The following is a 15492-nucleotide window of genomic DNA, read 5'->3' as shown; positions in this document are numbered from 1 at the left end:
CTTACAGCTTTCTCAGTAGGTCAGTAACTTCCAGTCCTTAAAATCCATTTAGCAAACATCTTCTCTAACAAAAGAACTTCTCAGACTGATGTGAGCATCTTTACTATTTGCTACAACTACCAAAATTGCAAATAGCAGCAACTATCAATGCTAGGTGTTGAAAAAAAGGACAGGATGGAATCGTCTCTTTATCACTGTGTTGAGATGAACAAAGACAGATTATCTGGTGATTAGGGGTTTGGAATATTAATTAAACATCAAGGCTTTCAAATTAGAATCCCAGATGTTTGATCATTATGATAATTCCCTGTTAACAGCATTCCCTGAAAGGTCTGAGAAACATTCCTCTAATTCTCTGGTGGTGAAAGGTTGAGGACCCTTAGGCTATAGAGCACTGAGCTTCTCTGCATCAATTATACAAGATGTGGCCTTTTTAGCAAAACGAGCCATTTTACTTAGTAACCTTCTGTTAAGGAAGCTCTCAGTCAGCTGCCTAGGTAAATACACAACTTCCTCACAAACACAGGCCTTTCTAAAAATAAAGCACACTGTTCCTTGCCCAAGCTGCTTGCTCTGAATTAATTCTCAAAGCAACTATCTTTGCAGGGAGGGGTAGCACCAGCATCTCCAGGAAAGTTGCTCTGTCAACAACACTGCCAGTGTGTCTTGGTCTTCTTGTCTGAACTGCTTGGGCATAAGAGTCAGATCATCTTCAGCCCTTGCTGAGGGAGCCCTTGCTCCAGCTGAACTGCCTCCCAACCTGTGCTCTGTGAGTAGCCTTCTTCTGAAAAGGTGAGAAGCCTGAACGAGCTCAAGTGACCCTCAGGAAATTCTGTGGATTGTTGCTAGTTACCTTTCTATATTACTTGTGCATCTGTATTACTACATTCTGTAAAAACAACTTCTCCTGAGCCTGTGAACTAATCTGGGAAAAATGTCTAGTGTTTGTGGAGCCCACTGACAAGAATGCAGATGGCTCTTTTAACAGCACAAGTACTGTTTGTCATAGTCAGCTCAGGAGCCGTGTTTGGATATTTACACTAGCAGCCAGCCTGCTTACTACCATTGCACACTGTCCTCACGTGTGACCTCCTCAGTGCACTCAGCTCTTTCTGGCTTGTCATAAATTATTTAGCTAGGAACATCGATAGCAATAACAACACTCATTTCACTTGGCAGTGATTTACCCCTGATATTTCTTCCCTCAGTATGTGCTCTTACTAATATATAAATAAAACACAGTTTCACACATATGCCCAGAGCAACCTAAAGAGTTTTCATCAAGTAATAGAGTCAGAGAAGGTAACATGAGATCCAGACAGGATGGAACAGATTAATCTGAGGTTCAAGGTCTCAGCTTATTCACTTACAAGCTTAGTCAAACTTGAGTGCAATTTGAAAGGAATTTCAAGTGGAAAGGGGATGTATTTCAATATTTTTCCTTCATTACTAGATGTTAATTTTGCAGTCAGATTAAGGAATTTTAGCCTTTGCATGGTGCAGCTTCAGAGCAGGTATACTGCTGATCTGGACCAGTTGGGGAAAACTTCTCCCATTATGTGACAGGGAACTTCTGTGCTAGCTCACATAGTTCTCTATAGAGGGCTATGTTCACTTGGTGAAAATCTTCTCCAGCAGCCCTTAGGGCCCGCATATGGGCTAAGTGCCCACACATTCCATTCCAAATGAATGGAAAATATCTTAACTTTCAAAAAACCTATATAACCCCCCTCCCAGCTTTTAAAAAACTTAGCATCTGTGTACTAACAAAATACAAACCTGTACTCAAAAGTATTTGCACTAATCACATGATTCTATTTTAGAATAGATTCTAATCAGGCACCCTGAAGGTATCCATGCCATGCTCCAGCCACCTGCAGATGTTGTTGCAAGTAGTCTCTTTACGGGTGCAGTTTTCCACAAATCTCTTTCTTGCTCTCACAAATGTTTTCCAAACCAGATTCAACCACAATCACACAGAGCCAATATTGTTCATCGAGCTCTGGCCTCAACACCAGCTATCTGCACTTACCCATCAGTTTTCCTAATGTACATTCTACCGTAATTACATAACTCTGTTCAGGAAATTACTTCATTAGTCAAGTAGACAAAAGAAAAGAAGGGCACCCTAGAATATGGACATCTACAATCTCAACAAAGTTCACGGAGTCTTGAACATTAACAGTTTTGTTTTTCACAGTAGAAAGCATGCCCAGAGTTTCCCGGATCTTGCTTGGCCTCACATTAATATTGACTGTATAGAGAAGCAATCATTTACCGAGAAGAATTTTTAAATCTCTTGCTGTGAGAAGCTTTGTGTTTTCAATGGCTGTCAACAGCCCAGTAAATCTGGGCTAAACGTATCAGTAATTCATAGAGCGCTACAAAGCACTGGAAATGAAGGGAAAATTACCTCTTTGATAGCACCCTACACCTCCAAAACAATATACCAAAAAGCCAATGTACCAAAATCAAACTGGTTAGTTACATGTAACTGGAAATGGCAAACTTCCAGACAGCAAGTTCTTATTCCTTTGTATTGAAGGACCTTGCATGTAGATAGCTCAGGGCTGCTTGATTTCTGCAGGCTGTAGCTAAGGGGTCTTGGGCACCTGATGGTCTGCTGTTACTACTGATCATCCCAACTTAGTGTTTTTGTCCTTTTGATCAGTCAGAATTAGCTGGACAATACCAAAAAAAGCTATCAATCATATGCGGCTGCTCATGAAGGAGAGACAATATGACTTTAAATCTCCTCCTCAGCTGCCTCTTCTACCTAAGTCTCCAGTCATTGTCACAATAGGTGCATGGAAACCTGTTCTTAATATTCCCCTAATGAGAATATTCATTCGCAATTTAGCACGAAGTTAGAATTAAGCACTGCTCAGCAGTGATTTTCTGTCTTGTCTGACACCTCTTGGAGAAAAAAGGTGCTGCTTTGGATGATGGGATGAAAGACAAGGCTGGCACTGGACTCCAGGATACCATTCCCTGCGGTCACTATCAGGTCACGTACAGTGAGATCAGCCCCAGCAGTAAAACGCTACCGAAATACTCCAGGTACTTACTCAGAAAAAAGATAAGACTGTGGACAGAATACTCCCAAATGGCATTCACTTAACCTGCATCAAGGTTATAAACTGTATTGAACAATTATTACAAATAATTTCACACAGATAACTGTAACTCCAGACACTTTTCAGGTACAGCTTATGAATTAAGACACTTGATGGAGATTTGACTTTATTAACTATAAACCGCAAACAAAGAGTCACTTTTTGCCTTGCTTGGGCCTAATACATGCTGTGATTGCCCAAATCTTTAGATCCACAGGGTCATTTAAATAATTGCCTACAGCATAGTCCCAAAAAGCCTGTAATACTGAATTTTGTTCCATACAGTGGGGAACAAATAGCATTTCTAATAGCAAAGTACAACTTTTATGTCTCATAAGAAATGTGGTATCACATACTACTTTGAATTGTTGATTTTGGCATTTGAAGCAGATGTCTGTATCAGTTATGATTAAATGTGCAAGAATGCGCATTTCTAAACCAGACCTCTAAAGATAAGCTGTGCAACACAGAGCCTTATTGTACAGGTTATAAGAGGAGTTCTCATCCCCAGACCAGCTACATCTCTTTATACCTCCTGGGAGAGGAAAACAGAACCATCTAAACAAACATTAAGACATAAAATGTATGAATACAAGACAACTAGGTATTTTTATAGGATGAAGAAATTAAAAAAAAATTAAAAGTAGGGGAGATCTTAGGGAGTAACCCATAAAAAAATCCCACCTTAGAATATCATACCTTCTACTGCTAATTCTTTCCATCTTTCTTTGTTTGCTTGAATGATCTTCATCAAATTGTCCTTAAAGCTTGTTAGGTCTACAGTTGCTAGAGAATTTTCTGTGTGAGTCCCTCCATCACTCGCACTTTTAAAACTGGGTCGTCTTTGTGCTTCGGCATTGTTTACTGCTCCCAAACTGTTTTGGCTGCAGAAGGGAAAAAACTCTAAATTATGAACACAGTCAGGCAATTTTGATATTACACAGACAGTTAATTGGAATCTAATTCCTCAGGACATGCATGCAATCACTAACACAAAATAACAGTTTTCACCACAGATTCCCAAGATACAAGCTATTTCTTCATCTCATGAAGCTGCAACCTGGGACCGATTCTCAATGACCTTTTTCCAGGGATTTATTGAAAAAAATGTGGCAGCTGAAAATACATTACTTGTAAGTTGGTTCTTGAAAGAATGTTTATGTAGCCATTTCAGAGCACCTTCTTAGCTGTGTTTTTGAACAGTGAATGGTATCTTTGGGGCTCACAGGAAAGACATCTGATGATTGTTATTTTTTGACCCATTTTAAAAAAGCAAGACAAAAAAGTATATGACAATTAAGTTCAGCTTTAGCTGAAAATTCTCTCCAAGGTACGTGCCTTCAAGTATAGTCAAAGCAGGATTTAGTTCAGTGGCTTTAAAATCCACTTAAGAGCTACTGCAGCTACCTTACACATAAAGTAAGGTAGAAGTAAAATTTATTATTCATATATGAAAATGCAAACACATGTAAAGGTGGGGGAAAAAAATGAACTCTCTTTTTCTCAGGATTAAAAAATCAGACCTATTTCTGATCTTGTACAGGTAATCCTGTCATACCAGGTTTTGTTTACTCAATTACGCTGCATAGTTCAGCTCATTGATACTGAACACATATGCTAATATGCATATAAATGGTTTTCCATTAATCAGAAAATATATCTGCAGTGAACATAGCAGTGAGAACTGCACAAGAAGAGTTACTGTCATTTCTGTGTGCTCCAGAGTTGTTGAATGGGATGGAACTGAAAGAATAGGTTATAATTCTAATGTTTTCCAGGCACCACAGTGAATGACACACTCCTGGTGTCCACCCAGTAGTTTCTGTGCAACTCTGCTGGCTCAGACATCTCTGCATCATGCTGTTGGCTCTCTACTCTCTTTATAAGTATAGCTCTTGATTCCATACTAATAAAAAAATCACTTTATCCTCCACCTCACATGAGGAAGCTTTGCTGGATCATAAGCCTTTGCTCATCTCCACGTAGCCATGAACATCAACCAAAAATGAAGCATGGAGCTCCTCATCATCTGCAGCTGCTAACTACTCACTTGTGAAGAAGTGAAAAGGTAAACAAATTTGTTATCAATACTGCTTTAGTTTAGCACTGTTCCCCAAAATACTAAGAACACTGTCATACATACCTATTTCTAGTAACTTCTAGTTACTTCTAGTAACCGAAATACATGTAATCATGATCAGAAAAGAGCTAGGTTCATCATTAAACTGAAGGAGGGTAGATTTAGATTCTTCACTATGAGAGTGTAAGGGACTGGAACAGATTGCCCAGAGAAGCTGTGGATGCCCCATCCCTGAAAGTGCTCAAGGCCAAGTTGGAAGAGGCTTTGAGCACCCTGGTCTAGTGGAAGGTGACCCTGCCCATGGTATTAGGGTTGGAACTACAGGATCTTTAAGGTGTCTTCCAACCCAAACCATTCCATGGTTCTATGATTCCATGATTTTACTATTAAAATCTAACTAATGCACAGAAAATGAAAAATTGCCCTGCAGAGTAGTTGTCATATTAGTAGCGTCGGTGAAAACTCAAATTACAGTTTTAAAACGAAAGAAAAGTAGATAACAGAGGCAATAATTGTAAAAGCAGCATCTCATTATCAAACAATGCTTTCAGCGTGGAGTCCCTCGGATCATCTGTCATAGCTAGTTTGTTTTATACAAAACTTCTATCATGATGCAAAGACCAAGGGATTGATGAGCAAACCCTCCCCACCTGTGCAGTGCCATCTCACTTATACTGTATTTAGGTCTCTCAAGTGCAACATAAGTGAAATCTGTTTTGTCTCAAGTGTATATATAAAATAATACTAACATGGAAAGGTGAAGAAAGAAAGTGACCTACAGCATAACAAAACACAGAAAGAACCCTGAAATCACCTTTACCACCTCCACTTCCAATTGCCTCTCAGAAAGGAAAGAATGACTTTTGTTACTGACAATTAGAATTGTACTGAAAATGGTTCAAGGTAAGAGAACTAAGAACTTCAATGACCTGTTGCAAAGATTATAGTCAAAGGAAACAAACTGCTATTAGATATGCTGTAGAAAATCAACTTCATATTTTATATGTGTGTATTATGCTTGTAACTGTTTTTTAACGGTTTTGCTTTTTTATATGCACAATCATCCACAGCCAATGGAGTAACAGCATAATGCAAATACAACGCAGCACCACACGGTGGCAATACTGTACAGCTATTGACGCTACTTTTCTAACTTAAAATAATTGTGATGAATCTGAGAATTACATTATTATGTTAGTTCAATAACTAAGCAGTGTGTTCATACCTGGGTGTCCCAAATGCAGGACTTCCAGATTTTGACGCTTCCTCTATAAGAGGCATAACAATTTTCTCCATTGAGTCCGTAAGAAGAGAAAATGTTGGTTCTACTATGAAGTCAATGAAACCTAAACATGAAAAAGAAAGAAAATCAGATTTCACATTTCCACAGCTCTCAAATCTAAATACATGGTATCAGGCTGATTTTCTGGCTGTAGTCCTGATTCAATATAGTATACCACCGGCATAATCTTGAAGAAAAAAGCTCAACTAGAACCAAAGCCACCTGAAGCTGTATAGATATAACTAGATTGTAACAATTATAGCTTTTCATTCCCTTTTCTTGTAAATTTTATGGACTGCAGAACACACCTACCATTTGAAATGAATATTAATTATTGAATAGAAGGGAAGCTACTGTTGAGCCAGGGGGCTAGAAGTCATACTGTCTCTTTTACCATTTGGAGCTTCTTGCCAAGGAGCTAATATTTCACACTGCTGTTTATTATTCTGTGGAGATAAAGTGTTATTTCACAGTGTGTAGGAGTGTTCTGTCAAATCAGTGAACAGAACAAGTAATATCCTTAGGAGACAGCATTTATCCCACAGTTCTGAGATGTCAGCTCTGAACAATGTCTTTTACATTTTAAAGTGCTCATCAAGGTATGGAATGGCACAGTGAGAGAATGAAGCATTATTCTCTGCTGAGCACTTAACGGGGGGGGGGGGGGGGGGGGGGGGGGGTGGGGGGGGGGGGGGGGGGGGGGGGGGGGGGGGGGGGGGGGGGAAAGCCAAAACATGAGTTAGCAATGAATTTCCAGGTATCTTCATACCCTAACCATGCAACGTGGCACAAAGGTGAGCAATGTACTTCATCCTAAGTTCCAACTTCCCTTCTGCAGCAGGTATGATGCTCAGGCACGTTGCCTTTCAATGCTGGTGAAATGGAATAAAGGACATTTGAATGGCAAGATCAGACAGGACGACATGCTTCAGTTCAGGGATAAGACACCGTTACCTATAGAATTTCTCCCTGAGCACTGTGTTCACTCTTGTAAAAGGTACAGCTGTTGGCAGGATATATGGCTTTACTCAGAATGCTTCTAGGGTTTGTCCTTCTGACTAGCCCCAGTGATCTTTACCAGGTTTTGTCTCCTTATTGCTGATGGAAATGAATACAGAGAGAGCCAAGAGCCACATTTCTGAAAGGGGGAAGTTGAAGTTTGACCACTGCTATCAAAACTGACAGGAACAGAATGCAGTGGTCCTTGTCAGACCAAGGAGGCTTGACCCTGTGTAGTTTGACCCTGCCACACTGACAGTCTTAATTGCTGTCCAGAGATCTGATGTATACATTGAGATGCATCCGCAAAATGGCACCAGGCTTTCAGCTAGAGACAGGCCTGTGAGTTCCTGAGCAAGAGTCAATCTGAAGACAAGATCTACCAAACTCTACAGTGTGCACAGCAAAAGTTGGGCTCATGTCCAGTACTTTGGTTAATCCCTCTACTATCCCCTCCTTGGCATCACATATGCTAAAATTACTTCTTTTGAGACCAGCACATTTCTTCTGTACGAGCATATGAGTTTGGTGAACAGATAGGTGCAACGGAATACCTTCTATATGATGGCATTTGGAACATTTAAAAATCATAAGAAATGTCTGCATGCTTTTACATGCTCCTACACATACAAGCAAAAGAAAACCACAACTTGTCATTACCTATTTGAGACTGAGCTACCAAAGTAGACTTGCGGTCACAGAGTGGGGAAAACTGAAGACCCAAAGCAGCCTCCTTGTCTCCCTGCAAACAACAATGTTTAATATTATACGCACATATTTGACAGAGGGATGGAGAGACAAAGGAATCTGAATTATTCTTAGTATTTATTCAACAGATTATTTTATTCACTAATATTCCTAAATATAAAAACAAGCCACAGCAAAACCCCCCTCATTATTTTTATCTTAAAACTTTCAGAAAAAGTAAAAGTCAAAATTCTAACTTACATTTGAAAGTTTTTTTATAAAGGAACTTATTGTAAGCAAGTTCTCCTCAAGAGCAAAGCAACTGCCAATGAGATTTAACATATATGAAGTTCTTCAATATGCACAGTTTAGTCCTGCTGGTCCCAGATGTCATGGGACTGGAGATATTTAGACATATTTGTAATAGTATGCCAAACGCTAAGTGTTTCCTTCTATTACATTGGTTTATCCGACATGTAAAATTTCTTCGATGGATTTACACAGGTCAAGGGAATTATCTGACTTGAACTCATTCTCACTAGCAGGCATGGCTCTCTGCTGCTGAAGCCATAAGAAAAAAAGATCAATTTCATTACAAAGGTGATTTGTACAACCTAGATCTGGTCTTAGTAGCCAGGGGTGTGTGTTATCTCCATTTTCAGCATGATACACTAATTGACTTGCAAAAGCTCAAACAGAAAGTCTAGTGGTGCAAAAAATCCTGAAGAGACATCTTTCAAAGGAAGCTAGAAATCGTGTAGCTGGACAAACCTGGCCCTCAGAAGCATTGACATTATAGATACAGGAAAACTTAAGTCTTTCAAGTAGGATGACTCTATGCATTACACTAGTCATGGAGAGTGCTGTTTCATGATCATTCAATGGGGAGCAGTACATGAACCTACCATTTTCCCAAAGATCTCACCAGAAACTGATGGATGATGGGGGTAATATCAACTCTCCTTAGTCTTTTCATCATGTATCATTGAACTAGATTTGGGAAAATTTTAGAACTATAATACCAATAAAACTACTTCAGCCACAGAAACAGATGTACCTCGCAGACTGCATTTCATGTGGAAGTGGAGAGTTTTATCACTATGGCCTTTAAATTTTACACCCAAGTGTTCATAATTTGACTTCAGAGTGTAGAACAAATGAACGCTTACTACTAGGAGCAGTGCTATAGTGGCACCCCCATGTAAATGCAGGAGCCAGACTGTGATATAATGTAAACTGGGGTTGTTGTAACTAACCAGTTGTGAGCCATTTTTGGACACAGGATTTACAAAGTAATATTAATTTTGTCATCTTCCTTCAACCAGGTATTAAAAAAGAGAAAATTCCACACTAGCAAAGAATCAGTTTGATTTTTTTAATATTTTCAAGTAGCTCTTTACCCCAATTATGAATTACTTTGCAATTAATATAATACATAATTAATACTTAAATATCATATAGGTCTAAGTCTATTGTGACTTGTAATAAGGGATACAGCATTAATATTGAAATTGATCATTATAATTTCATGAGACTTAAAACCAAGATAAAGATCAAAGCAGTAAAAAAAGACTCTCTGTGAGGTGGTGAACTCACTGGACAAATTCTCTTTTTATGCTTTTGGATCTACTCAGGCTGAGAGCAGAATGCTATAGGAGCTTATGTTATGTTATGATACTTCTTTGTGTGACTTGAACTATGCATTTCTTTATTTTTACAGTTTTGAGATGAGTGGGTGTATTTCTATTTTAAACAAGTAGCTCAGATCTTCCTTGGCATTACAACACGCTTTCTGTAGTTGTTGCTTTTAAATTTAAAGCGTTATTTAGCTTTTTCCCTGAAGTTAACACTGGCACATATTTTACCCATTAGCTGCAGTTAACAAAGTTTTTTGTCTAGTGTCTAGGTGAATGTTCATTTTTTGCTGGTGCTCACTACTTTGAAAGCTGCCTGTTAAAACATTTTGGTTTTGCACTGGCAGTTTCAGACCGTTGCTTTTTCCTGTAAGGCAGCAAAGTAGTTGACTTACTATCTTTTAAGAAAAGCAGAGGAGGAATTAGTGGGTTTTGTATACATTTGGACTACTTCACCTTGGCTGACATGGATTTGGAAGTCACAGAGATTTCCTCCACACATACCCAGATCAACAGACCAGAGGATGCATAGCCAAGCCAGTGCATTTAGGAAGCAGGAGACCTCCTGTGTCTGCGCTGCTCAGTGCATTTCTGCAGGTACAGTTACTTCATCACGCCTTAAATGTGTTGGAGCTACTCTACATGTGCTGTTCTTTTTAGTACATATAAAGAGGGAGTCAATTCCTTGCAACTCCTCCACAGCCTGAAAGTCTTTCACATTTTATACTGCTGAGTTGCAGACATACATACATGGTGATTTGATGCTATTGTTAAATGCCTCCTCAAATCTTTGAGCGACTTATTTGGGATCCAGTTACTTCTAACGAAAGGATAAAGGAATAACAAAAATATTAGCTGATCCCAGGCAGTCAATGACCAGTGTGGTACTGTTCACTGCTAACGCTACTTCCACTTGACTGGACACATTGCCTCAATGTCCTATGGGCTCTATCTAGTCTGACTGTGTCTAAAATGTTTTTACAGTTGGTCATTTCTGATCTTCTCAAGTAATATATACCTGGGGTAATCTGCTCCTCCTTTTACCTCTCATGTTCAAAATGCTCATCATTTCCATCTACAGAAGCAGACACAAACCCATGACTCTGCTCATTATTTCCACAAAACTCAGTCCATTTGTTACTTAGATTAAGACACCAGCTCTCCAATCTGCCTCTCTGGTGCAAAGCCCAGATGAAGGATGTCCTCATGATCCCTACAGAGAATTCATATAAAGAACCTCTAGGAACCAAGCAAGAACCTTCTAGGGCAGATGGGCCTAACAACCTAACAGTTTAATATACTGACTTCTTTATTCTCTGATCTCTTCTTCAAGTGTGACCCATCTGATTTGAAAATATCAGCAGATAGCAAATTAATGACAATCAAGCTGAGCAAGACATACACTGTTCTGTTATCTGTATTAACCATTTTTACAACCTGTGTGTAACTGCAGAAACTGTGTAATACCTAAACTGGATTTTGTTTATCAACTGTACTTCATTAACTGTTATGTTAAAAATGTGCACGGTCACAAATAGTCATTAGAGGGAGAGTATTCCCCTTTTGGAGAAATGTTTTTTTCCACCTGCTGAGGTGAGTAAAAAAATGGCAGAAGTGACACCAACACCTACTGGCCTTTCTCTTTGAATACAGTATCTCACAGAAATGGAGTCTGTCACAAAGGTGTGTCTTCATTTTTGTTTTAGGGTATATGGCCACAGCATTAACAGGATGATAGTGTCTAACCTCCCATGTTGGATCAGGCTGTTATTAAAGCAAAACATTCAGACCTATGTGGCATATGCATGGGAAGTACTCAAGGAAAAGAAATAGAAGGGCTTTCTGAAATGTGAAACGGAAACAACGTTTTGCCTTCTTTGCTGAAAATTAATTCTTCCTATTTTCAAGTCCCTCATCCTACCCTGCTGGTGCTTCTTTTTAACTCAAAGCATATATAAATCTCTGTCTACACAATGAAAACAGCTTGACAAGTTATATTATAATTGAAAGAAAAAAATGCTACAACACTCAGAATCCTGGTATCAGCTGAAACAGATATAAAGCTATAACAATTTCATCTTATTCAAGCACATAAAAGTTGAATTAAAGTCAGTGATATGTATGAAGAGTAAGGAATATATACTACTGACTATGCTTGTCAATCACAACCAACAGTATCCTTGTTGGTAGACTTAGGAAAAGACTTAGTTGTGTAACCTCTGCTTCTTGAATTAGATTTCTTAAAGGATTTAAGAAACAGCACCTGTCGAAAAAATTCTTCCATCAGGGCCATGGTCCACCGATAGTGCAGTTCCCAGGATTTTGCTGGATGGCTTATGTCTGCTGCATGTAGAATCAAAGACATGGCTTTGGCTTTGTCTACCCTGTCAATTCAAGGACATGCTCCAATTATCTCAAAACAAAAGCAACTATCGTACATAAGCTCATTGAAAGGCTACAGATAATGAACAGAATGGGAAAAAAACCTACCCCTCTGTCTGCTGTAGTGTATGTCGCATCGTTTTAATTTGTTGAAAATGGCCCGACATATCTGTAGACAAAACCATCTCAATGACCAAGCTACGCAACTCCCTAAAAATAATTAAAAGCAAAATGACTTATTACAATTCATTTATTCTATGTATGGTACCTTTGTTTAAGCAGTACTTGTTAATTTATAACTTTCTAAACAACACCACGAGTTTTATTACATTTTAAAAAGCATTTAAATAAATGATTAACAACTTGAATGTTGTACCCTAAAGCGATTCTGTGAAAGAAATGTACTTCAGAAAATGCACTCTGTAACCATTACTTCAGAGTCACACCATTTTGTAATTCCTCTTTTCTAGTGTATAAGCTAAAATTACATGCAGTTCTGTTGCCCATTATAAGTCTTTCCTTATTTTTCCAGCAGTACAGCATTCAAAAAACCGGTTGGTCTCCGGGCTTACCACCACCCAAGAGAATATATTTGTGTCTTTTATTAGCACCCTTGTATTAGCACAGAGCAGGCATAACACTAAGCCTAGGGAGAAGGCTGTGGAAACACTCAGAAGAGCAAGAGGTATTACATCTGCAACACCATCAACATTATACCACTGATTATGACAAACTATCCTTCATCTCAAAAATACCTTAATGCCTATTTCATGAACCAGAACAAATTTGGGAGTTATAATTTGTTTATCTTGGTATTATGGTCAGAGATGTTGGCTTGTCCATCAGCTTACTATTAAATGAATATGAAAATAGTAAAACATGAATCATGTAAGAAAGTGTATTAATTCTGATTGTATATGGAATTACATTAATTCTGTCAACAATAATTACTGATTTGGATAATTCAGTTTCCTTGATGTAGAACGATTCTATATAGACTATGTGGGAGTCTACCGGGTCTTTCTTTACATGCTTTTTAAATGGAGGGTTTATGCGCAAGTGTTATTTATATATATAATGGGGACAATTCACCACATAAAAACTTTGATTATAAGCACACTCCCAATCCCCAATCTGAAGGATGTCCAAATATCAATTACAATAGTAGTATCCTACTTTAGTCATTCTCACTGATCTTTCATACTGTATTCATACTTTTGATTTACTTAACATTGTATTTTTTTCATAGGACTATGTTTGAAAGAGGTAAATTGCAGTTTTCTTCAGAGCTGTTAGAACAGTTTGTTATAAAACCTATCAAGATTACTTCAGTGCCAAAGTAATTGCATATTTAATCTAATACTCCTATTGATTTTTGTGTATTTATTCCTGATTTGCTTTGATGCAACTGGAAAAAGACTCAGTCCTCTCACTTCTACTCAGTAAAATGCAGCCATAGCAACTTGAGTTTAGAAAATGTCTTACCTTACCTGACCTCATAATAAGATACTAATTAATTTGCATCCCAACTGTTCCTCCTCCACATTGCTTTGAAACTGTACCCTTCAAACACAGCCAAACCCGTTTAAAAAACCCCAACAAAACAACAGCTAACACTGCATGAAAACTGAGGGCTCTGCATTGTTTGTAACTGAAATAATTACCACTTCCCCTTTCTATGGGAGATTTTCTTTCCACATCTGAACTTTTAAGAGTAATCAGAAATAAGCTCACCCTTACTACAGAACACCACACACAGAAGGAAAATGCTGCTTTCTGCTTACTCATACTGTCATGGCAGCAGACAAACCCTAATTCTTAACTCCATCACCTTAATAAGAATCAAAAAATGTAGCACTCAACATATTCTGAAGATTTCAGGCCACTGAAAAGCTGCTTGACAGCAAAGGAGAAGCTCTCCACCTATGGTCTGCAATTGTTTCCTGCCTGCACCCCCATGCATCGTCAATAGAGAAATGGAAAATTGAGAACTGATGGGGAAATATTAAATAAAGCTCTACTAGAGCTACAAATGCTCAGTCTACTACCATTGCACAAAAGATTACTCTTGGACTTAAACCATTCCCCTTTTTTTTTCCCTGGAGAAAAAAAAGACCACCTCAGCTTTCACACTGAAGGAGACCTCAGCTGGTCTCACAGGTAACTCCTGGGCAGAAATCTCTGCCCCTTTTATCAAGCACTCCACAGCTACAAGGACATCGGGATAATACAGTTAGCACTGCTCATGCTACCATGGCAAAAAGATACGTATGTGTTTCATCTTTAGTTCTATGATGGGAAGCGGGTAACAGTATTCACGTACAGTGCATAGCAGTTTTTGGGGCCCACAACTGGAAGATTAATGGTTTTGAGTATACAATCTCCATTTTTCTTAAGTAAACTGTCATGTCCTGTGCTGTCATCCTTTCTTAACCCTCCTATATCCATATGTCCTATGGATAGCATACTGTAAAACAATAGATGCAAGATGATGTGAAAAAACAACATGAATAATGCTGTAATAAACAAGAGACAAGGATTGGCACATGGACTTCTCAGAACAGCAGTTAACTGATAAACAGAAACCAGCTTTACCTGGATTTGCCCATGTCAGAGACATTTAGTCAGCTGGAAACTAATGAAAAAATGTAGGAACAGGCTAAGCTGAGCGAAAGTAGGCTGGGAACTGAAGACATAAGGTTAATCTCGCAAGTTATAGCAATCCTGCCTTCCTCAAACAGAAGTCTCCCAAAGGAATTGGTGAAAGAAAAGCTGTTCATCATGCATTGTATACAATTCATACTGTTTTGTTATTCCTTTTTGCATAATCGGGTAATATAACGTTGTATGCCTTATGAAGGGAATGGTTTGAGATATTAATACCACCTGACCACCTATAACTGTTCACATAACACACGGGGTGCTAGAAGCCTGGTAAATAAAAGAAGAAAGGAGGACAAAAAAGGAATCCTTTAGTTATATAGGGGCGCTAAGCGACAGAAACAAGACAATATGGAAGACTGGAATATATTTTCAGAGTTGAGGAAAGTGTGAGAAATCACTATGAATGTCACATGCACTATCCACAAAGGACATCCTCATCAGAATGCCAGCAGTGTTTCCCTGCCCAGACCCAAACCCTATGTTTTAAACTTAATTGAAGCTGACGGTTTATTAGTGCATTTATCTTCTTAATGTTAACGTGTAGAAAAGCAAACGTAATACTGTAGTCATTCTTAGTCACTTTGCTTCATCTTGCTGAAATAATTAGCAGAAACACAGTTTAAATAGGCAGTGGTATTAATTTTTTAA

General features: G+C 38.5%; 1 protein-coding gene across 8 annotated transcripts in view; it reads right to left on the bottom strand.

The window, feature by feature from the left end:
• PDE1A (phosphodiesterase 1A) overlaps nucleotides 1-15492 on the bottom strand; it is a 249081-nt gene that overhangs the window by 38582 nt on the left and 195007 nt on the right. For all 8 annotated transcript variants that reach the window (XR_008748561.1, XM_055812955.1, XM_055812952.1 and 5 more), the window contains 5 exons: nucleotides 12289-12390; nucleotides 12062-12182; nucleotides 8138-8219; nucleotides 6422-6542; nucleotides 3816-4000 (listed from right to left, as the gene is read on the bottom strand). Coding sequence is in view for 7 of the 8 variants with exons in the window: in XM_055812955.1 (XP_055668930.1) it covers nucleotides 3816-4000; nucleotides 6422-6542; nucleotides 8138-8219; nucleotides 12062-12182; nucleotides 12289-12390 (611 nt within the window). In the remaining variant the exon portion in view is untranslated. The remainder of the gene's footprint in view (nucleotides 1-3815; nucleotides 4001-6421; nucleotides 6543-8137; nucleotides 8220-12061; nucleotides 12183-12288; nucleotides 12391-15492) is intronic.

Source organism: Falco peregrinus, chromosome 8 (genome assembly GCF_023634155.1).
Source record: "Falco peregrinus isolate bFalPer1 chromosome 8, bFalPer1.pri, whole genome shotgun sequence".
Classification (NCBI taxonomy): Eukaryota; Metazoa; Chordata; class Aves; order Falconiformes; family Falconidae; genus Falco; species Falco peregrinus.
This window is presented reverse-complemented; position numbering and strand designations above follow the sequence as displayed.